General features: G+C 51.6%; 11 protein-coding genes across 11 annotated transcripts; 4 read left to right on the forward strand and 7 right to left on the reverse strand.

Moving 5' to 3' along the window:
- Positions 1 to 204: 204 nt before the first annotated feature.
- On the reverse strand, positions 205 to 2,491 carry CLUP02_02257 (DNA repair protein; the record flags this gene model as incomplete). Its single annotated transcript, XM_049281289.1, has 3 exons — positions 205 to 1,079; positions 1,132 to 2,221; positions 2,276 to 2,491. The coding sequence occupies 3 exons, from the start codon at positions 2,489 to 2,491 to the stop codon at positions 205 to 207; spliced, it is 2,181 nt and encodes a 726-aa protein (XP_049137246.1).
- A 524-nt stretch (positions 2,492 to 3,015) lies between these two features.
- CLUP02_02258 (uncharacterized protein) lies at positions 3,016 to 3,537 on the forward strand (the record flags this gene model as incomplete). Its single annotated transcript, XM_049281290.1, has 2 exons — positions 3,016 to 3,179; positions 3,240 to 3,537. 2 exons carry the CDS (start codon positions 3,016 to 3,018, stop codon positions 3,535 to 3,537), a joined length of 462 nt encoding a protein of 153 aa, XP_049137247.1.
- Positions 3,538 to 4,754: 1,217 nt separating this feature from the next.
- On the forward strand, positions 4,755 to 5,648 carry CLUP02_02259 (metalloprotease; the record flags this gene model as incomplete). Its single annotated transcript, XM_049281291.1, has 2 exons — positions 4,755 to 5,000; positions 5,058 to 5,648. The coding sequence occupies 2 exons, from the start codon at positions 4,755 to 4,757 to the stop codon at positions 5,646 to 5,648; spliced, it is 837 nt and encodes a 278-aa protein (XP_049137248.1).
- Positions 5,649 to 5,852: 204 nt separating this feature from the next.
- On the reverse strand, positions 5,853 to 7,849 carry CLUP02_02260 (uncharacterized protein; the record flags this gene model as incomplete). Its single annotated transcript, XM_049281292.1, has 4 exons — positions 5,853 to 6,729; positions 6,800 to 7,085; positions 7,143 to 7,259; positions 7,309 to 7,849. The coding sequence occupies 4 exons, from the start codon at positions 7,847 to 7,849 to the stop codon at positions 5,853 to 5,855; spliced, it is 1,821 nt and encodes a 606-aa protein (XP_049137249.1).
- Positions 7,850 to 8,323: 474 nt separating this feature from the next.
- On the reverse strand, positions 8,324 to 9,756 carry CLUP02_02261 (peptidase family M28; the record flags this gene model as incomplete). The annotated part of the gene is made up of 6 exons (XM_049281293.1): positions 8,324 to 8,410; positions 8,462 to 8,526; positions 8,586 to 9,011; positions 9,094 to 9,266; positions 9,326 to 9,486; positions 9,550 to 9,756. The coding sequence occupies 6 exons, from the start codon at positions 9,754 to 9,756 to the stop codon at positions 8,324 to 8,326; spliced, it is 1,119 nt and encodes a 372-aa protein (XP_049137250.1).
- A 1,367-nt stretch (positions 9,757 to 11,123) lies between these two features.
- On the reverse strand, positions 11,124 to 11,486 carry CLUP02_02262 (biotrophy-associated secreted protein 2; the record flags this gene model as incomplete). Its single annotated transcript, XM_049281294.1, has 2 exons — positions 11,124 to 11,389; positions 11,453 to 11,486. 2 exons carry the CDS (start codon positions 11,484 to 11,486, stop codon positions 11,124 to 11,126), a joined length of 300 nt encoding a protein of 99 aa, XP_049137251.1.
- A 1,718-nt stretch (positions 11,487 to 13,204) lies between these two features.
- On the forward strand, positions 13,205 to 15,514 carry CLUP02_02263 (kelch repeat protein; the record flags this gene model as incomplete). Its single annotated transcript, XM_049281295.1, has 6 exons — positions 13,205 to 13,334; positions 13,405 to 13,524; positions 13,589 to 14,339; positions 14,392 to 14,463; positions 14,576 to 14,723; positions 14,813 to 15,514. The coding sequence occupies 6 exons, from the start codon at positions 13,205 to 13,207 to the stop codon at positions 15,512 to 15,514; spliced, it is 1,923 nt and encodes a 640-aa protein (XP_049137252.1).
- A 153-nt stretch (positions 15,515 to 15,667) lies between these two features.
- CLUP02_02264 (regulatory protein) lies at positions 15,668 to 18,218 on the reverse strand (the record flags this gene model as incomplete). The annotated part of the gene is made up of 3 exons (XM_049281296.1): positions 15,668 to 17,442; positions 17,511 to 18,074; positions 18,146 to 18,218. The coding sequence occupies 3 exons, from the start codon at positions 18,216 to 18,218 to the stop codon at positions 15,668 to 15,670; spliced, it is 2,412 nt and encodes an 803-aa protein (XP_049137253.1).
- A 1,067-nt stretch (positions 18,219 to 19,285) lies between these two features.
- On the reverse strand, positions 19,286 to 21,184 carry CLUP02_02265 (major facilitator superfamily transporter; the record flags this gene model as incomplete). Its single annotated transcript, XM_049281297.1, has 3 exons — positions 19,286 to 19,598; positions 19,657 to 20,893; positions 20,953 to 21,184. 3 exons carry the CDS (start codon positions 21,182 to 21,184, stop codon positions 19,286 to 19,288), a joined length of 1,782 nt encoding a protein of 593 aa, XP_049137254.1.
- A 1,467-nt stretch (positions 21,185 to 22,651) lies between these two features.
- On the forward strand, positions 22,652 to 23,740 carry CLUP02_02266 (alcohol dehydrogenase; the record flags this gene model as incomplete). Its single annotated transcript, XM_049281298.1, has 2 exons — positions 22,652 to 22,994; positions 23,055 to 23,740. The coding sequence occupies 2 exons, from the start codon at positions 22,652 to 22,654 to the stop codon at positions 23,738 to 23,740; spliced, it is 1,029 nt and encodes a 342-aa protein (XP_049137255.1).
- A 192-nt stretch (positions 23,741 to 23,932) lies between these two features.
- Positions 23,933 to 25,977, reverse strand: CLUP02_02267 (uncharacterized protein; the record flags this gene model as incomplete). Its single annotated transcript, XM_049281299.1, has 4 exons — positions 23,933 to 25,041; positions 25,107 to 25,181; positions 25,231 to 25,839; positions 25,944 to 25,977. 4 exons carry the CDS (start codon positions 25,975 to 25,977, stop codon positions 23,933 to 23,935), a joined length of 1,827 nt encoding a protein of 608 aa, XP_049137256.1.
- Positions 25,978 to 26,423: the final 446 nt, after the last annotated feature.

Raw genomic sequence — 26,423 nt, forward strand, 5'->3', positions numbered from 1 at the left:
GCAAACGATAGACAACTTCAACGGGGAACGTGTAGTTGGATGTTAAACCTTTCTCATTGGCGAGGGGTATCTTGGTTCATCGATCTAAGTCAAAGCTAAATCCCGCTCCCTGACTCCAAGTGGCTGACCATGCAAGAGAGACCATCAAACAGTCTCGGCAACTTTTCCATTACATCACACCGAACCCTTTCATAATCTCAGAGACTATCTCCGTCTGCTACGCGTGGTGGCCGGCGCCGGCTCGAACGCATCCTCGTCCGAAATCTCATCATCGCTGATCTCGACAGCGGCTTGAGAGGCGGTAGCCTGCGAGAAGTTGAGCTTAGTCTGCCGGGTAGTCTTCGGAGCCGCACGTGCAGGCTGAGATCGCTTGCCCCGAGTAGTCGGTGGCGGCGGTGGCGGCTCTTCAAAGTCGTCGTCCATCACTACGTCCTCTTCCTCGGATTCTTCCTCAAAGACGGGCTTCTTGCGACCTCGCGCGGGCGGCTTCTTGGCTGGAGCTTTCTTGGCTGGGGCTTTCTTTGCTGGGGCAGCTTTCGTAGCTCGAGTGGCTGTTGCTTTCTTTGCAAGTGCTTGACGGGCGGGGGGTTCGTCCTCGTCCATCAGGTCATCCTCATCGTCCTGGGTAGCAGTCCTTCGTGACTTGGCTGTAGGCTGAGCGACAGCCTCGGTCTCAACCACTCCAGGCTGATCCTCCCAGTGCCCATCAAGGTCGGAGTCCCACTCGTCTGGCTTCGGTTTGACAGTACGCCTGGAAGTCTTCTTCAGGGCTCCCTTGGAGAAAGCCTCTTCGAGCTTCGCCCGATACGCCTCCATTGCAATATCCAAGTCATCCTCATCGGAGTCAAGGTTAAGCATTTGCTTCACCTGGCCGGCCAAAGATTCGCTAACGAACTCCTCCATCGCATGCTTGTCGTCCTTGTTGACGAACTGGTTAACGGCATCGCCGAAGGGTGCCGTTGGCAGGATCTTCAGAGACTGGGCTGCGAGGAACTCCTGTACGAGGGCCTCCACTTTGATAGTGTCTAGACCTAGTGTTTCCTCGAGAGCCTCGGGAATGTCCGTGTCGTTAGTCCGTCCTGAGTTGCATTAGCCTCAGTGAACCACATTGCGGGTAACAGAATAGCTTACTTGTGGCACCAGCCTTCTTGCGGTGGAAGTACACGACATCATTGGTGTTTGCCACCTTGCCGATGAACCTATTTGAAAATCGCTGGGGATTCTCGCAGTCGTACTGACCACCCTCCGGAGCTGTATACTCCACTTTGAGGCGAATCAAGGGCAGTGGAGGTTCCTCGTCGTCGTTCTCCTGGACAGCGAACCACTCCTCATTCGCCTCTTGAATCATCTCGTCTACAACTACCATCAGTCTCTTGGTCAACTCCTGCCTGTTTTCCTTCTTCGTGTGCAGCCCCTTAAACCGCGCATCGGTCGATAATTGGATCTCTTTCGTAATGAATGGGCGTACGGTCTTCAATGGTAATTTCTCAACCTTGAACTCTCTGCCTGTGACGTTCAAAATCGCCACGTGCTTTGGCACCGCTTCACCAGGGACCAGAGATGTCGCTACCGAGGAGCCGGGTTGCATGACGTGGAAGCCGGTCTCCGGGTTCTGCTGAGGGTCAATCAAGCACTCGTGCTCATGGCCCCAGACTACAAGATCCATCCAGTCGGGTAGCACATTTTCGGGAAGATAGGATGTTGCAGTATGTGCGTGGTGGTTCTGATGTACAGTGAGCAGGTTGAACCAGTCTGACTGCTGGACACCTGGGCGGAACCACTTGACCTTGTGGTCCCTGAATGTTCGGAACATGCGCTCATCACGAACATTGCTCAAGCCGAATAGCGCAAGCTTGGTCTGACCCTTTTGTAGTAATACCGGCTTGGCTTCAATGTTGTCGGCCTCGGCAATGCGACCAAAGTAGTTGACCAGCCCAGCAACCTGGAGCAGGTCCAGGGAACAGAAGTGGCCCTCGCCGCTGGGATCATCGTGGTTGCCGTGGATCGAAAAGACGGGTATGGAGATGTTGATGTCGGGGTCTTCGTAGTTGACGTGAGGGAAGGCACCCTCAAAGACTTCGTTTGCATCGCTTAGGAACTCGAGCTCGCAGGGCTTCATGCCTAAGCAGTTCTTGCGAAGACTGCGCATGACCTGATACATGGACTTTCGGGAGGGCTTATTATCGTGAAAGAGGTCGCCGCCTAATAACACCATGTCGACCTGTGCTCCTTGTCAGCCGGCGAAGCACCACTTCGGGGCGAGGTATCTGCGTACATCTTGGCTCTTGGCGAGGATCAGAATCTCGTCGAACGTTTTCCAGCTATCGTCCTTGCGAATCGGGTCTCGCTCCTCGTAGCCGACATGGTTGTCTGTCGCAACCAAAATGCGGATAGTGTCCGCTTCTACACGTGTGTCAGAGCTGTTTGGCGGTATGTAGCCGGGGGGAGGGTGGGAGGGGGGGAAGGAAAGATTACCTGTAAAGTCGGGCATGATGTCGACCGGACCAATGGGTCAGTCCCAGGCCGACTCTAAGTAGTGGTGAGACTGGTCTATCGACCGAGAGTCTACTGTAGTATCGAGCAAGGTACTCAGGTAGCTGCTTGAATTGGAGAGAGGAGTTCAGTGGTGGGTGCTCGCCGTTGGCGTTGGGGTTTAAGTGGCCGTCGCGCGGCGCGCCTCTCCAACAGGCAGCGACGCGAAATCCCTAGCGCCACAGCTGCGCACTCACGTGGTGGAGGGGTCCTCCCGGCTGGCCCGTGCTTCTGTGGCTACAATTACCACCGGCACACACCTTGTCTGCCGAGTCCTCACCTCGATATCCGTACCTTCTCCGTACACCTTGGCCGGCGACGGTGAGGTGGTGAGATGAACCGGGCCGAGAATTAAGCTTACTCCGAGGGTTTTCTGCCCCTGGCCCGTTCCTGATCTTCATCCAATCTTTCCTTCTCACGACCGCGGACAATCCCGTGAGGCCAACTTTAACCGTCGTTCACATCAGTCTGAAAAGACTCTCGATGACTGACATTCATGAAATGGGCATCTTTACTCCTGCTACTAGACCTACTATTGCTTGGGAAGTGCTCTGGCTCTACCTGGCCTCCTTAGTGGCAGAGGAACAGCCAAAATCGGACAGGCTCAAGGGCAAAGCGCCTGAGGCGGCCTCTCGACCTCTCTTTGAGTACGTGCAAAGCCTGAAATGCTTGCTTGTAATCCAACTGGACTTTGTGCCGTAGCTTAGTTTCTTGAGGGAAACAAGAATACCGAATCGTCGAAACACGACCTGGTCGGCAGCCAGTCAGTATTCAGCGAGTCAAGATATGCATCCCTCGTGTGATCGCTCTCTCGTATCGAAAGCTCGAAGCTCTGGGATCCCATTTGCGGCGGACCCCTCCGTCATCACCATTCAAAAGCTTGGGGACGGTGAGGCCATGGTGCTGGGCCATCGGCAAGGAGGTGGTGGGCGAAGTTCTGCCGATCAATCAATTCTCGACTATTTCAGTTGCCCGTCCTGGCCATGCTTGCCAATAGTGCATTGACTTGGTAAAGCCAAGACTCTGGCTTTGTCTGTGCAACCCTACTCCGTACATAGATGCCCCGTTTCTTCTCAAAAGTCCCTCGACGAAAACAGAAGGTTGTTCTGACATCACATATCTCTTTGGCTTTGCTGTCTGCGAGGCAGATCGTCTTGGTGGATGCTGCTCAAGAACCCCATTTGCCCAAGGCGACCCAAGGGCCAAGACAACTTCTCATCTTCCATAGTAGGTAGTCCGCCACGACAAACACTAAGAGAAGTTTGTTGGGCAAGAGTGTCTCAACTGAGTCAACTCCTACACAGTAGAAGCGAGCAGATACTTGATTAAGCCTAAATAGGGAGGTTGAACGGCGCTGCCCTGGTTGGATAGTTGGCCGCCTTGGCGAGAGCTTGGCATGCACGTTAAACGGAGCGTTTAATGTCGCGATACCACCGCACCCCGCTAGCGCCGGCTTTCAAAGCTTACTCGCCCTCCCAACTTCATCTCCGAAGGGAGTCAAGGACCGTCCGGTCTCGCTGGACTGTGGCCCATCGATGCACCGAGATCATCGGATCTCTTATCGGCCCTGGGAATGATGGGAACTTGTGCGGGTGCTCTTTCGTGTTCCAGTGCTTCTCGGTCTCTTCCGACTCATGCAACTCGTGCATCCAACGCTACCCAACCAGGACGCGAGGAGGCATCAAGCATCGCCTCAAATCCTCAGCTCAGCTCCATATGGCCTTTGGCATGCCAAGATCGTCGTATTTCAGAGTCCACGAATCAGAACCAAAAGTCTTTCCCCAGGTGGTTCAATCCAGCTGTTCACGCCGTGCCCGGCCCCGTTGAGTGGCCCGTCGCTCATATTGAAATTCTCAGTTCAACCTCGATAAGGAAGGCATTCTAGCTTACCCCATGGCCTTCATTCCCGCGCATCCAGTTTTTCTTGATCTCAGAACTTGTCTTCTTCCAAGCCTGCTTTAACTGATAGAGCCAAAGGTTGCCTTGAACTGATCCGGAAGGTCGCAAACATCTTAGTTCCCGACTGACTCCCGAACCCATTACCATGTATCATTCGAACGAGAAATATCGAGACACGCTCGAGAGAATGCCCTCAAGTATATATGTGTTGTCAATCCCCCACCATCAAGGTCCTTCTTGTCTCTTGCTCCCCATCCCTCTCAGCTCTATCAAGTCCCGGTCCCCTTGTCCAAGCCTCGATCCAATCGGTCTAGCTCTTCATCATGCAGTTCAAGCTTTCTGTCGTTGCGGCCCTTGCCGCCGCCGCCTCCGCCGCCGTTACCCCCGCCCGTCTCGGCTGCGGTACTCATGATCCTACCCCTGAGCACATTGAGATCTCCAAGAAGCTTGCCGAGGAGGAGGCTGCCAACAATGGCACCGTGAGCCTGATGGCGGCGGCCACCATCAACGTCAACGTCTACTTCCACGTTGTTGCTTCTTCCCAGACTGTGGCAAACGGCTACATCACCGTGAGTATCGACATGGTACCTTACACTTGGAATGTCATTATCTAACAGTTTCAACAGGACAAGATGCTGGCTGACCAGCTGGCCGTCATGAACAGTGACTTTGCCCCCCACGGCATCAGCTACACCCTGGTCGAGACCACCCGCACCATCAACGCCAACTGGGCCCAGGATGGTGACGAGATGGCCATGAAGCGCGCCCTCCGCAAGGGTACCTACAAGGACCTCAACCTCTACTTCGTCCGCACCCTCGGCGGCGACTTTGGGTACTGCTACTTCCCCACCACCGCCGCCGCCGGCTCCACCGCCTACATCCGCGACGGCTGCACCATTCTCTCCTCCACCGTGCCCGGCGGCAGCGAGACCAACTACAACCTCGGCAAGACCGTCACCCACGAGGTCGGCCACTGGTTCGGTCTCTACCACACCTTCCAGGGCGGCTGCACCGGCGAAGGTGACTCCATCGCCGACACTCCCGCCCAGGCCAGCTTCTCCACAGGATGCCCTACCGGCCGTGACTCCTGCCCTAGCCAGGCTGGTCTTGACCCCATCCACAACTACATGGACTACTCTTACGACTCGTGCTACGAGGAGTTCACTCCTAACCAGCAGACTCGCATGTACAGCTTCTGGAACCAGTACCGCGCATAGAGTGGTTGTTTGCTTGGGGACTGTTCTATCATTTAGCATGATGTTACATCAGAAGCGTGGAGTAGCGGAGCTTGAATAGAGGCTGATGAGATTTGATGAGATCTATGAATAGGGGTGGCTGAGGGCTCTGGAATATTAGCTCCATGTAAATAGAACCATCAGGTGTCTTGACTTTAGTATAATACCCTAAGAATATTGACTGAATCATAATTCTTCAAAGACAATATTCTCTTCCACTCTGACAGATGTCTTGCTCGATTCCTTGGTAAACTTTACGCGCAGCGCCGGGAAGCTTACACTGGTTGCCTTTCCGTCATCATCGATAGTGAAAACAACCTCATCTATGGCAATGTTGCCGTATGTAAGCGACCCAGCACCTCCCCATGTCGATCCGCACTTCTTTCCCAGTATGGGCTCCCGACGTGACGGTGCCGCATCATCAGGATTCGAGAACACGGCTCGGAACGCGACTTCGCCCTGGTCTTGAAGTCCTATGAACTGTAGATCGGCACCCTGAAACCCAAGTTTCCTGCCCACCTCTGAAAAGAAGTTCGTGCCATTGAGCACTAGCTTCTGGAGTGTGAGGCCAAATCTGCCGGGGACGAGCGACAACTCGGCCCGGGAGTCCGATCCGTCGTCGGCTACATAAGTGCCAGCAAGGTCCTCACCTGCCGCCTCCCGGCCCGCGGCCTCGGCGGCGGGAATCCACTGCTCCAAGAGCAACTCGCTGAGGACGTCGAATGTAGAATCGGGTACGCCATCGCCGTAGGCCGTTTTGGAAGCCACCAAGAGCGTGAAGCCGATGTTGTGGTCGGGCGAGAGGATGAGGTAGGTCAAGTAGGCCCCGATGCCGCCGTTCTTGGTGTACAGATCCACGAGCCGAGTGTGCTTTGACCCGGGAGCTGCGGCGACGTCCATCCGAGTGATTTCCCATGGTCTTCCGACGGCACTGTGGGTGTGCTGGGTATGCGTTACCGGTCGAAGCCATTCGCGGGTTGCTGCTTGGGGTAGGATGGACGATGCGAGGATGGAGCGGCTGATGGCAGAAAGGTCGCCCAAGGAAGAATATACGCCGCCGGTCCTGCAGGAGCTGGTCAGCTTCAAAAAGAAGTAAACAGTGTAAGCTGTTGACTGCTGGCAATCGGTCTCACGGGGTATATGAGGCTATTCCCTCCTGAAAAGGGTAGCCTATCAACGACTTGATCGCCGACGGGGCGAGTTCAACAACGTTGGCGTTGGGGTCGTCTTTGGGCGGATCCCAAAATGTTCGAGACAAACCCAGAGGCTCTGCAACACTGGTCTTGAAGGCATCTCCTACGGAGCCACCTGTGATGTTCTCAAACACCCACCCGATGAGCTGAAAGGCCTCATTACTGTACACTGGGGTGTGCCAGGTTGCCGTAGCGGGATACTGCTCCAGCAAGGAATTGAGGACTTCTATATATGACGGGTTCAGCAAATATCATCCCAAAGAGAAACGTGAGAATGGCTCACCTTCTCTGGTACAAGGTCGCATCTCCGGCAGACCGCACTTGATGATGTCGGACTCGTTCAGGTAAGGGAGTCCCATGTCCTCGATACCAGGCATACCAGATAGGTCGACGAAGTGATCTGATAATTGTGAGCTATCGATGGTCACAGAGGTAGACGGTAGTCTTACTATTGCGTGCGATACCACTCATATGGCTGGCCAAACCTCCCAAAGTCACCTCAGACCATTGCGTCCGATGCGCCCGGTGCCCTACTGGTGCGTCAGCAAGCTCCGGGATGAAGTTGGTGATCGGCTCGTTCCAGTACTTGGGGCCCAGCTTGACGAGAATAGTGTACACAGTCAATAGTTTGGTGACGCTTCCGATGCGATACAGCGTGTCCGAGTCCAATGTGCCCCCAGTTATCGTCCCGTTGAGCTCGGTTCCCTGATGATGATACTCGTAAAGGAACTCGTCCGAAATTGCAGAGAATACACCAATTGAAAATGACGCAGTGGCGGTGTTTATCTTGCCTAATTCGGTTTCGCCAGTTGAGATCGCATCCTTGATGAGTTTGGCGAATGACTCCTTGGTATCTTTGATCACCTGTGACTTATGGAGGTCTGGAAGAGGGTAGGCTGGTCCCAGCAAAGGGCAATTACTGAGATCGACCCTTTGGCTGACGACCAGTCCACCAATGGAAAGAAGACTGAAATGCCAGAGAATTCGCATGATGCCGTCTTTGTTCTGATGCAAATTTCGGAGGTTGAGAGGAGGGAGTCAGCATCAGATCTTTGAAGGAGAGAGAGCATGATATGTCAGCATGCGGCACGGCCTCAAGCTACCCCGAATCTGACATCTAGGGGTTTTTTCCAATGACCTGCTTGTTTGGGCTAAAGGAAGAATGGGGACTGCAAGGGGTTCCTCATTAGATGCGAGTCACTAGGCTCACGACTGCAGCAAGGGAACTTTGGTAGACACTGGAACTTGATGCTTTCAAAGGCTTTCAGCCTATGTGATGAATTGCTTCTGCTATTATGAGCGTAGCAACGCCCTGTTCAGCGCTGAATGTTCACTGATCGAATATGTACACTGAAGGAGTTGGGAGGAGAGCCAAGCCTTCTTTCAAAGATGCTCACCCGGGCTCAATTCCCTGGGGCAAGGGCGACGACGGTCGGGCGTGATGCACCAGATGGCTCTGACATCCTAAGCCAGATAAGACGCCTCGACGAGGAAGCCCACCGTGAGCTTCGAGTGGCGGAGAATGGCGTTCCACTGAACGCTCTCGTAGGTCTGTACATTTGTTAGTCAATTGTGTCTTGGAGGGGCAATGGTCTGACTTACGTCGCTGGAGGTGTGGATCTTGGGGTTGGAGGTGCTGAAGGGCTCCTCGTTGACAAAGGCAGCAGCTGGTGATTGGACATTAGTACACAGCCACTATAGAAAAGCGGAAGCACAAGCAACTTACGGAAACCGTTGGATCGGGCGCTGGCATGGTCAGAGCAGCCATAGCCGCAGGAAGAGCTGGAGGGAGCAGCGCCGGTGTACTGGGTGGTGACGAGGCGGACGTAGGCAGTGAAGGCCGTGTCGACGTAGTCGGTGTACACGGTGGCCTTGCCACCAGGGGAGTAGCCAGTCATGTCCTGGTTCAGCATACCGAGAACACGCTTGCCCGCAGATTTGTAGTTGGCAAAGACAGCCTGGGAGCCAAGGAGACCACCTTCCTCGCCAGCATAGAAGTGGAATTCGATGGTGTTCTGGGGGCGGAACCCAGCATCGACTAGAACGCGGAGGGCCTCAAGCAGGTTGACAGTGCCGGTACCATTGTCATCGGCACCAGGAGCGCGGGCAGTGGTGGAGCCAGCAGTAGAATCGTAGTGAGCACCAACGATGACTGGCAATAAGTTGTTAGTTGAGATTTGCTAGAAGGAGGGAGGCCTTCTTGAGCAATGATTTATGCTCAGTCGTTGACTTACTCAGGTTGGAGCTAGTACCGGGGTACTTGACGATGATGGAAGGCTGGTTGAAAGAGTGGGTGAAGCGAGAGACGGTGATGGCAGAGTAGCCGGAGGCGATGCTGACCGCCTGGTTGTAGAGCCAGGTGGAAGCCTCAGTACCGTAAGTAGAACGGTAGTGACGGTTTTGGAAGCTGAGAAAATCGGTTAGCATCTCAGAGTAGGTATGAAATGAACAGGCTCGAAGGCTTACTTGGTCAAGGTGCGGAGCCAAGTCTGAGGGTTGGTGTTGCTGACTCGGGTGATGAGAGAGTTGGCCTCGGTGACGTGGCTAAGAGTGGTCGGGTAGACGACGGTCTGACGGGAAGCCAGGTGGTTGCCACCGGTAGAGAGGGCATTCAAGACCTCCTCATCCTGAATCTTTGATTAGCTCTTGCTTAATGAAAGCCGTGAAAATATTTCTGGAGTATGACTTACGGAGACATCGGTGATATCGATGAAGCCAATGCCCTTGGAGGTGTACTTCTCGTACTTCTCATCCTCAGTGACCCAGGTGCCGGGATCCTCCTCATACGTCTTGACGAGGCGCAGACCGGGGTTGACCTGAACATCGCCAGTCGCGGGGGCCGCAGCGGCGAGGCCGCAGGAAGCCGCGACGACGGCGAGAGTGGTGCTGAAGCGCATGATGGTTCTTGTTTATCTTGAAGCTGTCGATGACGGGAGGTAACGAACTTGAAGATGGATGAGTGAGAAAGTAAAGTTGACGGACGGCTTGAGAGAAAAGCTCGTGGGTGAAGAGGAGAAGAAAGGAAGTTGTAGACGAGGTGGAGCGGAGGAGCAATATTTATACGGTAAGGTAGGTAGGTGCCTTTTCGGAAGGAGAACCAGTCGCGCCTTCCAGGAAGTTTCTGTCCCGCTCTTTCCAAGATTCGTATCAAGAAATTGGCGACGGCCTCATGCACATGACTGGGTACTCTACGCCCCAGTGCCGTGGACCATAATATCAGACGAAAGGCAGGAATAACCAACTCAACAGGTGTTGCCCTATAGTTGCGGGGGATCACCAGCGCTTCCGGGCTGGGCCGCAGAAGCCTCCGGTCTGCGAATTACCGGAAAAGGCATCTGCATCGGCCCCCGGCCCCCCCAGGTTGCAGTGATCAGCGGGCCAAAACATAATTATATGGTGATTTATGTGCATGGTGACATTACGTCGGAGCGAAGAGAAGCATGGGGCAGGAGGACCATTGCGTTTAAGCTTATCTGGGTCGCCAAGGCATTAAGCTCATCGTAGCTGCCGCTTCCAGTTTAGACTCGGCTGTTGAGCGTTCAACCTTCGCGCGACAGTATGAGGGGTCACAACAGACATGGCTTCATTCCTTCATGCTCGCCATGAAATATCCTAGTCACGCCATTGACATATAAGTAAGCACAGTCTGTCGTTCCAAAGAAGGTCCATCGCAGTTTAGGAAGTTCCACATCCACGCAGGTCTGGGCGATGCTCTAGTGCTTGGCAAGATGCCCAACTACCTTACCTAAGAGCCATAACACCATCTTGGCACGAACCTTCGCTTAACGATTTTAAACCTCGCAGCTTCCTAAATGGCTCAATTGGAGATTCCTACAATTGGACGGAGAGTGAGTTGCTTCCCATGCTTACCCTGACGTATTCCTCCAATCGCAGGAATTGCATCAGCACATAGAGTATATCGCGAAGCATAGTGCTCGGAGGAAGATACGTCTATCGTCAACACAATCACACGATATCCAGAGAACTGGAAGAATGGTGACGACCTTGGAGCGAACTTGTGATTGAAGTTGATAAGAGAGCAGATGAGCTCATAGTGGCACAGAATTTTGAGACTTTACTGAACGGTTCAGTCGATTTTACAGCTTCTGAGCAGGGTTGGCAGTGCTACAACCCATCAAGTACAATACTCGTGCATTCTCTGGCTCACGCTATAGTCCAATTCACTATTCATGGACCAAGGTATGGCCAAGCGTTCCTCCGATGGCATCCTTCATCATGGCTGCTAGGGCCCCTGCGTTCCAGCTTAGAAGCCCTGCTTTGCAACCTGAGCCTTGGCAGCAGCAATGGTTGCCGCCTTGTTGGGGTCGACAAAGTTGCAGCCGTTCTTGCCATTCTGGAACTGCGCCGCCTCGGCCGAGCAGACGCCGACGCCGCTGGCATCCGCGCAGCATGCGGAAGAGCAGTCAGCGTTATCGACACAGCCTCCGGTGATGAACTGAGCTCCGTTGCCCTGGCCGACGTTCTTGGCACCGGCGTTGTTGGGGGTGATTGCGAGTGCGGTCATCGCAACTGAGTCGCGACTGAGTTAGCAGCAATACTCTGATCGGAGGGTCCGCTAGGCTGGATACTCACAAGCGAGAGTGGCGAAGAGAGTGATGCGGACCATTTTTTACGAGTGTTGGCTTGGTTGGTGATTAAAGAAAGATTTTAAGATAAATGCGACTCCAGGTCGTTGAAGCGAATGTGCATGCACTGTAGATTGATAAGAGAAGGATTGATGAAGAATCAAGACCCTCTAGCCCAGAGGCAACGAGTCTTTAAATACTCAGTCTCGCTAAATGCCTCGACTGACAGAGTTCCGCAGCTGTGGACATTGGTCCCCTGTCAATCCAGCATCCCGCCGGCCCTGGCATCGTGACATTTTCCCGTGAGACGAGTACCAGCAATTCTGAAGTGATTCCCTAGGTGCCTGAAACTTGGCAATGGAAATAGCACGGCCGTCACCGAATCGCTACTCGTTTTGCGGCTGAACTCTCCCCAAACTCCATCGGGTTCGGATCATGACATGTGTCATCCGAACGGATAGATCGGTCAGTTGCGGTTTGATCGTCGTCTGAACCATGTTTTGCGCAACGTCTGCTATTAATGCGCACAGGACCACTAGGGGCCAACTTGCGATGGTCAACTGACGATCTTCACTCGTTCATCTCACCACACGAGTGAGTATCAATCGACCAGTGTTGCTCATGTCCATTTGCTGTTCCTTGATCATGCGATGACGCATCCGCAGAAAATAGTTTCTCAGTGATTTTGATCATCTTGTCATCACGACAGTTTAGTAGTTAGATTCGTGCATATTGAAGTTGCAGGCGTCAAAGTCTGTGAATTTCAGGTGGTTTCAAGGCATGAAAGTAAAATCTTAAGTAGAGGGCAGGTGTCCAAGGCCATTTTTTCCCTTCAATCTTCTGGAATCACTCCTCTGTACTACCAAAAAGCTGCCTCCGAACTTGTCGTCGCTAGGTCTCGACTCCCAGCCGAGTCATTGGTGGACGTGTGTCTGTGACTGCTTTTACTTTGTATTGTTTTCTTAACATCCTCCTGCTTTGTAGTAGGTAGAAGGCCACAATTGAACTGTTTGGCCCGAATCATCGCGGTGAGTATGTACTTATTAAGATAGTCCTGTCAACGTCACCTGAAGGCAAAGACCATGGATCTTCTCCCATCCTCATATGTGTAGAGGATGGGCTAATTGCTTTCTAGGATGAACATGTAATCAGCCGTTAGCGGATAGGTAAAGCTCTTGCTCTTTACACAAAACCGGGTCCAAGGCAAGATTGCCAGCATCATGGTGCGTTTAAAATGCTCATGTACGAGCCTCGACTCGAAATAGCAATGCCGTCTTGGCTGCATAACCGCTGCCTACGTTGGGATGCGAGCGGAAGACTGCGTCAATAACCCTTGAACGGACCGAAACTGGTTGTATGCTTGAGTCGTACAAAGCGTAACGCCAATTTGTATGTATTTGAGGACCTTTACTTCATTGGATATAGAAGAAGATGGATTGGTTACACTGAATGTATCTCAAGCTCGCCAGAGGCTCTTCGCAGAGAAGAAGGAAGTCTCAGCCTTCACCGCGTCGCGCTAGGCATTGCTGTACTACTTCACCAAGTTCACGTGGCGAGAGAACTCGAAAACAGGCGAGTTCAATTGTGTCGCACACCCAGATAAATGAGAGTCGTCTCCTATTCTCCTTTTGCCGCGACCTGTGGCCATGTTGACAAAGACCTTTTGAACTTCTCTGTTTGAACTCCGAGCCATTCATACGGATACGGATAGCATTTCATTGGCGTCACCAGCTTTGTATTAACCCAAAATAGAGTCGATATGCTGTTTCGGTACTCCATGAGAAGTGCCTATCTGCTTTTGGGGGTTCGATCCTTCCTCGAAGTTCACACATGGGAAATATCTGATGTGCCGGACCCGGACCTGTTCCTTCGAAGAGGCCTATCTAATGGTATTAAAGAATATCTGGCTAAGTAAAACGTCTAAGAAGAACGATCGGCTAATATGTGATGTGGCTTCAGTTGTTGTTATCGGTAACTTTCTCTACATCGATGGCGGAGAGGTCTCTCAGCTCGATGCCCAAGGAAAACCATATACTTCCTTTGATTACGGAGTCAAACAAACCTATGGCTCTCACCCAGGTCAGTACTTTAGTGAAGATATCTTCTCGGGTCTCAACGCTTTTCTGACAGACGGATAACATAGTCAATTCTACCCTCTCAATCGACTTGTCGGAATCTTGGTCCCCCGCCAACGTTTCAATCAGGACGATACCGAAAGAACCATACGGTATGGATAGGCAAGCATTGTGGGAAAGGGCAGATAACGACTCATTCTATATATGGGGAGGACACACCGCCAACACCCTCTACTTGAAGGACGAATCGCTGTCTACTGGGTCGTGGAAGTTCCAAGCCGATAGTACTGGTGGTGGCCAGTGGTTGAAAGAGACCCCTGACAACCCCACAGAATTCACAGAGCTAGTGAGAAGTGAGGACGGAGCATTGGCCAGTACTCCTCACGGTGGCTTTTGGTTCGGGGGCTGGGCAGGAACTCGAACGAAGGTAAACATGACTAACGGCGAAGCGGACTTAGCTCCAGCTGGAGCTACTCCAGGTATGATTGTTTACGATTGGAATACCAAGCTGTGGTCGAATGAGACGACCGCTTTCAAGGCTGCGTTTCCTCCCTACGGGACAGTGAGAGGTGCAAGAGCACTATATGTCCCCGACTTTGGACCAAATGGCATAATCGTGCTCCTCGGTGGCTTCATGGCGACCTTGGACCCAATAGTAAGCGGAAGCGATAGCCTCCATCAATGGATGGAAATATCCAACGTTACGTTCATGGATCCAGTCTCCAAGAAATGGTACAGCCAAATGACTACAGGATCTGCTCCGACTAGACGACAGTGGTTCTGCCTGGTAGGACTCAGGAGCAAAACTACATATGAGATGTCAGTATGATGGAACAGTGTCTCGAGCCAGTCAAAGTATTAACAAAGACAGATTCTTGTTCGGCGGAACAGCTGGGTTCTCTAACAGAGCATACAGCGATGTCTTTGTATTAAGTCTACCAGGGTTTGTTTGGAGACAGGTGCAATTCGACGACGTATCTCCACGAACGGATCATCACTGCGCAGTAGTAGGAAATCGACAGATGATTGTTGTTGGTGGAAGAACCACAACCAAGAGTGTGGGTAATTTGGAAGGATGGGCTCTCCGAGATCCGTGGCCGCAAGGGCTTGGTTTGTTCGACTTGGTGGAGTGGACGTGGAAGGACGATTACAACGCTAGCGCTGGTGCTTATCGCAGCCATGAAGAAATTCAACGCTGGTATCGTGAGAAGTAAGTCTGCAGTCCTGAAGGACTAGGGTGAAAGCTAAATAATAGGTTTAGGGGTGTCGGTTCTGTGTCATGGTCATCGGAGGAAGTCAAGACTTTCTTCGTGCCGACAGCGAAGTCCACACCCATCCCCACAGCCATCCCAACAGTATTGCCTCCAGCTATGCCGAGGGCTACAGAAGCCTCGAGTAATACTATTGCAGGGGCCGCCATAGTTGGGATTATCTTAGCTGTTCTTGCATTTCTGGCAATCATGTGGATTGACGGCCATTCGGAGAGACCAATCTTCGTACCACCGCCTGTCGATGAAACGAGCTCAACGACCAACACTATGGATGTCCCACTTCAGACAAAGGAACTTGAAGCGGACCCTACTCCTTGTCTAGTAGAACCGAACTCGGACCCAAAGACTGTAACAGAGCTTCCAGTGGCCTCAGCGATCGATCACAGTCCTTATCAAGCCGAGCCGAGCAAGGATCCGACGCTCAGAACAGAGATTCCGGTGGCCTCGGTGGCCCCAGTGGTCGACATTTATTCTTACTACGATGACCCGAGTGTGGAACTGAAGGCTAGAACAGAGCTCCCCGTATCGGCGGCCGATTATCTTCCTTGCCCAGCCGAGCTGAATACGGATCCAACGGCCAGAACAGAACTTCCTATGAACCCGATGGTCGGAAATAAATCGAGCCTTCCCGTGGAGCTCGACGCTTTGTATAGTCCCGCCAATACTGTAATCAGGAATGTCCCAGATGGATCAAGGCATGATCGCGCCAAGCTTATCGAATGAACTGCTCAGTCGGCTTCTGGTCACCATTTGAAATAAGGAGACGTTTGGCAACGATTTGAGTTAAGAATTGAGATATTCGATTACAGTGAAGAGTGTGAAAAAAACACCTGTGACCTCAGCATATTGCTCGAAGCAGCTCCTCGTTGACATGTGCTATTTGCTTCGTGTTGTCACGCTGACATCAATGCCTCTCTTCTGATAATGGCTTGGCGACTTGTCATATTCATCCAGAAGACTCGCATATTCGTGTAGACTTTGACCGATCGTTCTCATGATCGGCCAGGCGCTATTGCATCTTTCAAACATCTTGGCGAATAACTTGATCACCAAGCGACCAAGAGTCTCCAAAGAGTGTGAGGTGTTGTCTTCCAGAGTACTCAGATCGTATCCGTCAATTGCTTCGACCGAAGCCAAAGCCTCGTTAACAACACACTCTATCCAACTTATTATCTGGCGTTCATTTACTTGGTCTCGCGTCAGTCTTGGCATCGGCATTTTCGTTGGATTATGTAACTTACTATCCAACTCTCCCGTATCCTGTGTTTCTGCGAGCATATACAGCCATTTACTGAGAAACACTGCCGCCTCAAAGGAACAGAAGCAGTGTTGCAGACTCCAGAAGAAAGCCTGGCAGCTAGCCAAGTAGTCGATACCGAGTTGCACAGGAATGTTCAATGCGTGAACCGCATGTAGAAGAGCGTAGACGAGCTGAGGCCCACGTTCTGGCGGCCGAGCATCCCAAGCATTGCCTGCAATGGTCTTTGGGTTTCCGGAACAAACCTCTTGCGGTCTTCTCGAAGCAAAATGCAGGCGTACATGAGCTAATCCAAGCAGAGACGTCGCTGTCCAAGAGAGAGACCCCTTGGTATGCCTAACGTCTAAAACGGACTCGGGAGCCTTGCACCATTGGTCACGCCACCGGTGTAGCGATGATTCGAATTTTGCAACCTCTTCGGGTGCGTACCCCGGAGATGCAGGATCCAGTGAGAGTTGTTTTGCGACTATGAGGCGCTGCAGGATCGCGTGTATCATCGCAAAGTTTCCAAAGGGTGAAGGAACTGGACATTCTTCCGTGCGAGGTTGGACCAAGTTGACAAACGCCTCTTGGAAGCGAACGAGCGCCGGACTCTTGCAACGAGCCTCTAGCCACAACGCAGCGCTAGGCGCCATCCATTCATCACAAGTTACTGGCAGCCACAAATCAATCTCATTCGCCAAGATGACCGGCGGAACGTTGAAGACCAGTGTTTGAAGATTCAAGAAGCAGAATGCGGCGAGCTTCGCCCTGCGATCTGACTCAGCTCGTGCCCAGGAATACCAGTCCAGGTCTTCGTCGGTGTGAGAGACATCATTTACGAGTCCGCTCTCTCGCAGACACCGCGCGAGGAGGCCTGGGTACTCGAGAGATTCTCGAACGATATAGGAGTCCTCTTGCCAGGTAGAATAGGTTGCCAACAACAAGATTGCCTTCATAGTGTCTAGGCGTGAGGCTGTAGTAGAGATATAAGCTTCTTCTCTTGGGAAGGCAAGAGAGTTAGACGGCCTGGATATTCCACATAATCCTCCAGGCTGGATCGCCAACTCTCCTGATTCTAGTCGATGCAAGATTATTGCCCTTCCAGCTCGGTACAATGCGGAAGCGTTGCGTGTCTCATATCGAAGTTGAGCACCGACGGCTAGGAGTGCCAGCACCAGCTCTGGAGACTCTCGATAATATTTCATGCAGAAGGTTGGCATATGCATGAAAGGATGGTGATCATTGTATCCGTCAATATACCCAGCAATGTATCTTGACAACGATAACCTGGAAGGAAGTTTAAATGATCCTAGCGCCGCAGCGTATGGGTTGAGATATTGAATGAATTGACTTCGTTGAGATTCGTTCACTTTCCAAGGTTGCCGCAAAGGTTTCAATTCATGAAAATCATCTAAGTTGTCGAGGAGACATTAAAACCATTGACTCATCAAGGGAATGAAGGATATAATCGCAACTTACCTTCACCAGTACCAGCATCTGGGATTGGATTCATGTTCCGCATCGGTGGGGGTTCATTCGACGCCAGTTCTTGACTTTCAGGAGTTGACTGATACCGACCCATGCTTGGAGCCGATGAAATGATATGTTCGGATTCCTGAAATTGCCCTGTGGCGAATCCTGCGGACGGGAAAAGATTGAGGCCGTGTTGGATGTCTAGGCCGACAGCGTCGAAGAACTCAGAGATGTCAAGCATAGCCTCCATTGGACTACTGGGCAGGTTTAGTAACTCAGTGTTATTGCCATAAGGGAACTGTTGCATGAGCTCTTGAGGAGCTGCGTCTTGGTTCCCCAAGTGCCCTAAAGCGTTCAATGTCATTTGGCTAGTGGCTTGCATGACTTCATGGTAGACTGGCCATGGGTTGAGTGCCGCCGAATTTTGGTCCTGGCCTGCACTCATTGTGGACGTCGCCAGTGGAGTAGCAGCATCCCCCGTAGCGTGGTAGAGTCGCTCGTGGCGGGTAAGTAGATCCCGCCTGGCAAAGGCTTGTCCACAATGACATTCATACGGCTTTTCTTTCGTGTCTGTGGAGCAGAATGATCAACATCGTTAGCAGACGCCCCATCGATACTAAAGCAACCTATACGACACGTACGCGTTCTCAGATGTCTTCTTAGATGCTCGCCTCGAGCGAAGGTGCGATGACACACATGGCAAGCTTTTGACATGTTGGCGCGATCTCTGTCAGGGCTATTTTGCAGCTACATAATGTCGCTTTGAAGAAAGGAGGAGTGGAAGCAGCACCACTTGGCTGTCGACTTGGGCAGTGAGAAGAGAGGAGTGCCCATGCATTGTCAGGCCATTTGTAATCACGTTGATTACCTATGCAATGATGTGCCATCGGCGCGTGTAGCTTGCTCATAATGTTAGATAAGCCCAGGTCCATCCGACCAAAGTACCAAAACCAAAGCGGACGACTCTTGTACTCCGAAGTCTGCCTCATTTCGGTGGGCGCAACCGCCATCAACAAAACATTAAATTTCAGGTGACATTAATATAACTCAACGATGTCTTTATGGGCACCGTGATGACATGATGATCTTGTGCAACATTGATGTGACGAGATTAGACTTCATGGGCGGCTTCGACACGAAGGGTCTCCGGGTTTACAAATGGTGGTGTCTCCAACCCCACCGACCTTCAATGGAATCGGGGCCATCGCCATTGAGTTGGGGTACCCCAACTGTTGAATCGGTGCATCTCGCTGGCTATTACCTTAGTAATACCAGGTGCAATTGCTCTGAAGTGTTTTACCGAGTAGACAGACTGAACATCTTACCATCTTTGAAGCCGTGGCTTTTTTATCTTTTACTTCGTCGTTCTTTGCGACGTGGATCTTGTCAAGTCGCCTAGAGCACTAGCTGTTCAGTGACAGGCGACTTTAAATTTTGGGTATTGTCAATAGCTCAGAATTTCCTCTCAATGAAGATGGATCTTAGACAAAGGTAAGCGAAACTTTCAATTCATAACTGTCCACCAGATGTACTCTCCTTCTACGTTCTATGGGCTTTCACGTTGCTTATAGGTAGTGACTACCTTTCGAAAAGCCTCTTTTGGTGCCCACGGTGGCATCACTTCCGACCTCAAAGGTAGCCGGTAGAAGCTATAATGCTTGACGATCGGCTTCTACCCACTTAGTTTATTGCATGATCTCTAAGTGCACCTACAAGACGGGTACTGAAACTCCTCTGATTTAAACTGCTCTTTTGGTAGAAAGTCCTGGTGGAAAGTCCTCTCATTCCCGACTGCCATAGCCCTGTCCAGCCGATGACAGTAGTCTCTGTCTCTCTTCTAAGGCATCCAACTCAGGCTTTTCTTCTGTGACGAAAGTGCGACCTTTGATAGCGACGAATGCCGTTAAAAGAGCCCCGATTATGGTGCCTGATGCGCCAAGCGTGATGTTTACAGGCGTGGGATCACCGTGTAGGGGACCGTGAGTAAGAGCATCCAGCCCAGATTGCGCGAAGTTTACCAGGCCTGAGACGCACACAATCGTACCGTAGATACGACCGAAAGTGGCGAAACCAAAGACTTTTGTTGCGTAGTCCCTTGAAACTTGATCAGCGCACGAACGTATGGCTCAAAAGACAGCAAGATTGAACTTACGAGATGGCCGAGTAGTATAGGGGGCGAAAGATGACGAATAAGACAACTGTAGCATAGCCCGCCCACGCGAAGGGTAGGCAATTGAGGAGGCCAATGGCAACGATTAGGGCAGTCAGCGCGCCAAAGGTTGCCGGTACACTGAGATTATTGAGGAGAATCCCAATGAATGGGGTGGAAAGCAGTCCACCGACAGGCAAGGCAATATCGAAGAAACGGTTGATGTCTTTGGCGTCGGCCTCAGAGCCCAACATCCATCGGTATTGCGCATGGACAGTCGCGATGAAGTAGTTCATCCTCAACATCTGAACGATCGTCAAAAGCAAGATGAGGATGAACCATGGACTCTGGATCTGCTGGTGGGCCGGAACACCATGCAAAACTCCCCAGACTCCACTGGCTTCCTGACGCTCCTCGTTTATCTTGACACGCTCTTCACGCTGCTCAGCATCGCCAGCGACTTCCTCAATTTGGCCAAGCTTTGACAACCGTCGATCGGTTCGGGCACTGCGTACTTTGCGCAATTGCCTTATGTCGTCAATTTCATCATCGGACTCATGTACATCGTGCGTCTCGTCTTGAGCTTTCTCAATCTTTTGTTCCAGCTGAGGAATTGAATGATAGGACCGGGCGGGCATGTACGCAAATTCGGCCAGAAGAATTAGCAATGGAACGGCGATGTAGGTGTAAAAGAACTTCTCAAGTGAGAGATTGCCTTCTGTCGCTTCATATGCCGCACGGTAGATTAGGAACACAGCAGCCGACGCGTCAAAGGCCCCGGTGACCAGTGCGATGATGTGTCCACTGTACTTGGGAAATGCGTTGGCGAGCTGGAAGCTGGAAACAAAGACAAAGGTTCCACCGAAGGCAAGCATGATGTTTCCAAGGAAGTACCCGTCAAAGTAGGCGAAGTTGCGTGAGACTGCCATGAGGATGCAGCCTAGGGTGAGGCATACGCAGGAGACGATCCAGCAAACTCGCCTACCATAGCGATCAAGGACAGAGCCGGCCAACAGCGAAGACACATTTGCTGTAATAGAGGCGGCGATGAAGAACAAGTTCAACCTGAGGTCTTGCTCGGTGCATGGAATGTAGTCGCCGTTATCCACCACGCCCGGGTCGTTGGCATCGCAAAGATCGTTGTAGACACCTTCGGCGATGAGAACAGGTTTGAGGGCCGCGAATCCGAAAACAATGCCCGCAGCTAGCCAACATGCCACTATGCTAGTCGCTACTTGTACTGCAAGGCGTTAGTTCCGAGGTTGGAAGATTCTGTAGAATCTTGACTGTGGATCTTACCCCATCGTCTGGTGTTAGAGACCTTGTAAGCAGCAATGGGCTTCTCGGCGCGTACGGTCTCAATAGGCGCAAAGCTCAGTCGTCTCCATTGCGGCTCATCACTACTACTCTCGGTGTTGGATGGGTTGAGTGTGCCGAAGATAGCCTCGCCATTGCCAGTTGATTCGATCTGTTCTGTGGGACGTTCGTAGTCAAAGCCTTCGGCCTGGGTGACGTGCTGGGCGAGAGACATTACCCGAGTATTGCTGAAGTAGCGATGCTTCGCGAAAGAGTATTGCGAATGGTCTAGGAACTTAGAAAATGGATACTTTTACGAGTAGGAGGAAGCCGAGAGAATAGTCTATAGGATAAATAGGGTGAAGGATTTTTTCTTCTCCAAAGGGTTCAAGAATCGAAGAGAATCCTCGCATTTCCATCGTATCACGTTACGACGTTGCGGCGAATTCTCCTGCCGTGCAACGTGCACGCGACCGTAGGATGCCGTGTCAGTGACGTAACAGAGAAGAGTTGAGGAAGGGTGGGAAGAGAAAGTTCGAGCTTTCCAGCAATTTCCAAATGCCGGGATACTCGGGCAAGGCGCCGGCTATCGGGGTGGGGCTTTGCCGGGGTTGACCCCAGCGACGTTGACGGCCCGGACCGTAAGCGGGGACTCGGCCCCGGTCCTGGCTTGCTAGCTGACTTTGCTGGCAGAACAGTTAGTTGTTCACCAGCATGGGCTCCTGATACTGGCGAGAACGGAAATGTTTGCGGGAGGTAAGCGGCAGCCAATGCCGTTAGGCAAACTCGATGTCGGCTCGTATCCGGGATTGGTGTAGGTTTGTCTACCTTACTCGACTCGGTAACCTGCAGGAAACCCCGCTGCTACTAAATTTACGGAAGTAGGACTATGCTGGAAGGAGAGATCATAGATTCATTAATGTTAAGTAGGATAAGTGTCATTGAAACGGCCAACAGCCGAAAATTGCTAGGGAGCAGGCGGAGAGGTACTAATATCGATATGCTCATATCAATAGGCGGAGTGATTTCGTGGATACGTACGTTTCCTGCAATGGGCACATTAAAGATCGTTCTGATTGTCAAGATGAAAAAGAGATGGTGAGCCCCAACACATCATCTAGAACGAACATTGAACAGCGGCGCCTTTCGAGAAGAGAAGTCTCTCGGGAAGACTGGAAGCCCATAACTCGATGTCTCCAAGTCTCCAACTTCATAGTGGGTCCAACCCCAACACTTGCATTTGGAGTTACCTATCCACTTTTTCGAATCTCTTGTGTTCCTAGTAAGTAAGACGAGAACATCTGTACGTGGTCTCAGTTGGAGCACTCGAAGTGAGTTCGATCATTGAAGGCCGAAAATTTGGCCGTCGGATGTGCAAGTTCAGGATCTCGCTTCCCCCGATCGACTACAAGCTTATGGGATCTCCAAGTCAGGCAGACTTTGCGCTGGCTGGAATCTCTCCGAGCACTACGTAATTTATCATCCGGATCTCTGGGCATTGTCATGTTATCGCGAGTCTAGGTACTTGATTGATCTTGAAAAGGAACTGCCTTGAACATCACCTAAGGTAGGCGTGAGAGAGATGTTTTCTACATAAGACAAGGCAAGAGTCCTCGAATCAGTACAGGAATTCCTACAGCAGCATCGGAACATCATCGTACCGACTATCTCAGCTATCACACGATTAAAACATTCATTGATCATGAAAGAAGCAATCTTTGACCGCAATCTCAAGGTTGAGATCCACGACATTCCGATTCCAATCCCAGGTCCCGGACAGATCTTGATCAAGACCGTCATCTCTGGGACTAATCCGAAAGACTGGAAGGTCCCTAAGATTTGGGCCCCGCAACTACCTCCCCTCAACCATGGAGATGATATTGCTGGATTTGTTAAAAGCATTGGTGAAGGTGTCCTCGGCTTCAAGGAGGGAGACCGGGTTGCGGCCTTCCACGAAATGAACACCCCACATGGAAGTTACGCTGAATACTCCATCGCTTCGGCTCAGTCGACCTTCCTGATCCCCGACAAGACCAGTTTCGAGGGTGAGTTACCGCACGTCATCTTGCTTGAAGCTAAGTTTGTGCTAACACATCATGATTCAGAGGCGGCCACAATTCCACTCGCTGCCATGACCGCTGCTCTTGCTTTATACCAAAAGCTCGATTTGCCGCTTCCTTGGAATCCAGCCAAGACAGGTTTACCTCTTCTGGTCAACGGCGGTGCAACAGCTGTTGGTGCCTTTGCCATCAAGCTCGCGGCCCTCTCCAACATTCATCCCATTATCGCGGTCGCCGGGAGTGGTAGTCCATACGTGGAAACCTTGGTCAATAGGCAGAAAGGCGATGTAGTCATCGACTACCGCAAGGGTGAAAACCACGTTCTCGGGCAAATACGTCTGGCTGCCGGGGGACACCCCATCTTCAATGCTCTGGATGGAGTGTCCGAAGAAGGGACAGTCCGGACCGTTGCCAAGGCCCTGGCTCCTGGCGGTAAGATCTCAGTTTTTCTGCAGACCTCCCCAAGCGATGTTAAGGCCGAGGTTTTGTACACCATGGTCGGCACTGTTCATAGCTCCAATGGAATTCTAGGTTCTCCCTTGGGCGACAAGGAGTTTGGGTCCATGTTCTATCGCTTCTTCGGGCTGGGATTGGAGGAAGGCTGGTTCAATGGCCATCCTTATGAGGTTCTTCCCGAAGGCCTTGGCTCTTTGGACAAAGCACTTAAAGACCTCGAAGCTGGCAAAGTATCGGCTAAGAAGTATCTTCTTCGCATCGAAGACACCAAGTGAAGCCCCGCTAGGGCGGTGATAGCTCATGGGCTCAGGGCAGTGACCACGGCCAGACAAGGTTGGGAAAGTGATTTAGCGGGGTTTTTAACCATGTAAACTCGGTGATAGAAAATAGAAACATCATCGTTCTGTCATCGTAAACGATAGTTACAATTGAATGAGAAAAGGTATGATACTATCATAGATGAATGATTAATCCTGACCTGACGTAGCACCGATACCCTTGCCCTTCGCGAACTTCTCGTCCCATTCCTCGTTGATATCACTGTAATCTTCTGGCCCATAAGGCGAGTACCACTCGGCCATAAATCCTCTCTTTCGGTGATGGGCGAGACCAAGGTCACTCAGCAACAGGTCTAGGTAAGGCACAGCATCAAACACGAAGCTCGGGCACTTATTGGAGCCCCAATCTGTAGGGTAACGCCAATTACCGAAGCGGTTCATTAAGATCGTGTTGTATTGCAACTTTTGCATCGCCGTGTCGTCACCGACTGCCTTCGCAGGATCTCTGGCAAGAAGACCTGAAAAGTACGCACTGATCCACAGGCCTTGAACATGGGCCGTGATGACGTTACTAAAGTTGCCAACCATGCCGATGAAAGCTGTGTCACGTGGGCGTAAGAAGCGTTCTGATGGCGGGACGATGAAGTGATGAAGCATGTACGGGGTAAGGGTTCGGTAAGGAGTCACTGCGTCGTCGCTGTCGATGCCCTTTTGATCGGTCAGGGGCACGTAGTCTTTGTTCCATACCGGCTGATCCTTGAGCCTTGGAAAGCGCGCCAGGATCTCCTTGTCGGCTAGGTCAACAAGATCGGCCTGACCAGCAAGATCTTCTCGAGGCGCGTTGTTGATAGGCGCGTGTGGTATACCGAGCTCCGTCTCGATACCCTCTGGGAGGAACTTGATCGGTGGAACGTGTTTCCAGCCGGTGTGAGCTAGCAGAACATCGGCAGAGAACTTGGTTCCATCGGATAGATGAACCGTTCCAGAACTGAGGTGGTCGATCTCCCCGAGATGTACTTTGACCTTGCCTTCTTTGACCAAGTCAAAGAAGTTGGTGTCATAGTTGAGAATGCTGAAGCTGGTGCCTGTGAACATGGCCTCTGTCCACGGCTTTAACTTTGCCGTGTCTGGATGGGAGTCGTATGCGTTAAGCGTCATCACATCGCCTCCGAGCACTTTCCAGAAAGTATCGACAATTGTTCTCCCAATGGCAGTACCATGGAGAAAGTGACGCGTCTCAATGTAGCCATCAGCATCGCCCCACAAACAAGGGCTGAACCAGGTCAACATTCGTGTGTCTAGGGTAGTTTGAGGTATCGTTAGCTCAGAACATGCTGAGAGAGAGAAGCAGAGATAAACTGACTAGCAAGCTTTTCCAACCACTTGTTGAGTGGAGTGACATAAGGGGGTGCCATCCAGCAAGGACCATGTCCCGTCGCTATTATTGTATGAGTTGGTGTCTATATCTCCGCCTGAAGTAGACTTACAGCGGATGACCCAATTCACCTTCACGCCAGCAGTTGCATACGAATAAACGGCATCCCATGCAAACTTCGTGCCACCAAAGATTGTCACGGTATTGGCCGTCTCCAGAGTATCCGCATTCTGCTGGAAGTACTTGCCGTGAAAGATGCGACCGCCGAAAGACTCTTGACCATCGAAATGGGGCAACCATGGTTCCGACGTCAAGCCAGTCGCAATGATCAGACGTCGAGCAAACACTCGGATCTCTCCATTTTGAGAGTTCGCAACTGTCAGGAACCAGCCACCTTCACTGGTTTCTTGATGTTCTGCCACAATGACCTTGTGGCAGGATCGGATCTTGTCGGTAATGCCAAACTTGTCGGCATATGCATTGAGATAGATGCTGATAGTTTCGCCTGGAATATGCTGCCCTGGCTTGATGTTGAATCTCTTACTGTCCATGGGAAAGTCAGGGTATTCATAAGTTCCCAGCATGTTGTTGCTTTTCAAACCCGGGTATAAGCGTTCTTTTGCCCAAGTGCCACCGAGCGTGGGCTGGGAGTCGAAGACAACCAGCGAAGACTCTGGCTGCGTGCAGTGATACTGCTTTGCGGCGGCCAGGCCATACCATCCTGCAATGCCATGTTAGTCTATGGAATTGTGCCACTCCATTGTATCCCGACGAGAAGATTATCTGTATGGAGACATGTAAACCCGAAGGCCTGGGATAGGTTACCTGCGCCAACCACAATGCAGTCAAACTTCTCCATCTCGTCAGTAGTGTATATGAATCTGAGAGACTTTTTTGATCAATGCCGAAAAAATCGGAGACGCGCCGGGAAAGTAAACTTGATGAACCTCTGCTTAAGGCACGACTCAGGAGCGACTAACGGAATGTAGTCCGCCAACGGCCGCCAAATTAGAATGAGACGACAACGGGATGGTTCCCCGGGATCCCATGTCCTGCCGATCTTCTTTGTTTGGAAGGTGATACTACGTGCGAAAATACCCAGTTTGCGAGGGTTTTCCAGATTGAGAAGTGATGGCAGGGTTAGGAGCCCCTAACTCTGTGTTTGAGTGCAGGCTTGGCTGTAAAAGTGTTTATTTAACTCTGAAGAACCAACCCCGGGTCCACTTCCAACGGTCGACAACTGCGATGCATATTGGTTTACCAATTTCCTGTAGGGTTGCATTCGGGATTACGTATAACAGTGGC

The sequence above is a fragment of the Colletotrichum lupini genome, chromosome 1, assembly GCF_023278565.1.
Source record: "Colletotrichum lupini chromosome 1, complete sequence".
Taxonomy (NCBI): domain Eukaryota; kingdom Fungi; phylum Ascomycota; class Sordariomycetes; order Glomerellales; family Glomerellaceae; genus Colletotrichum; species Colletotrichum lupini.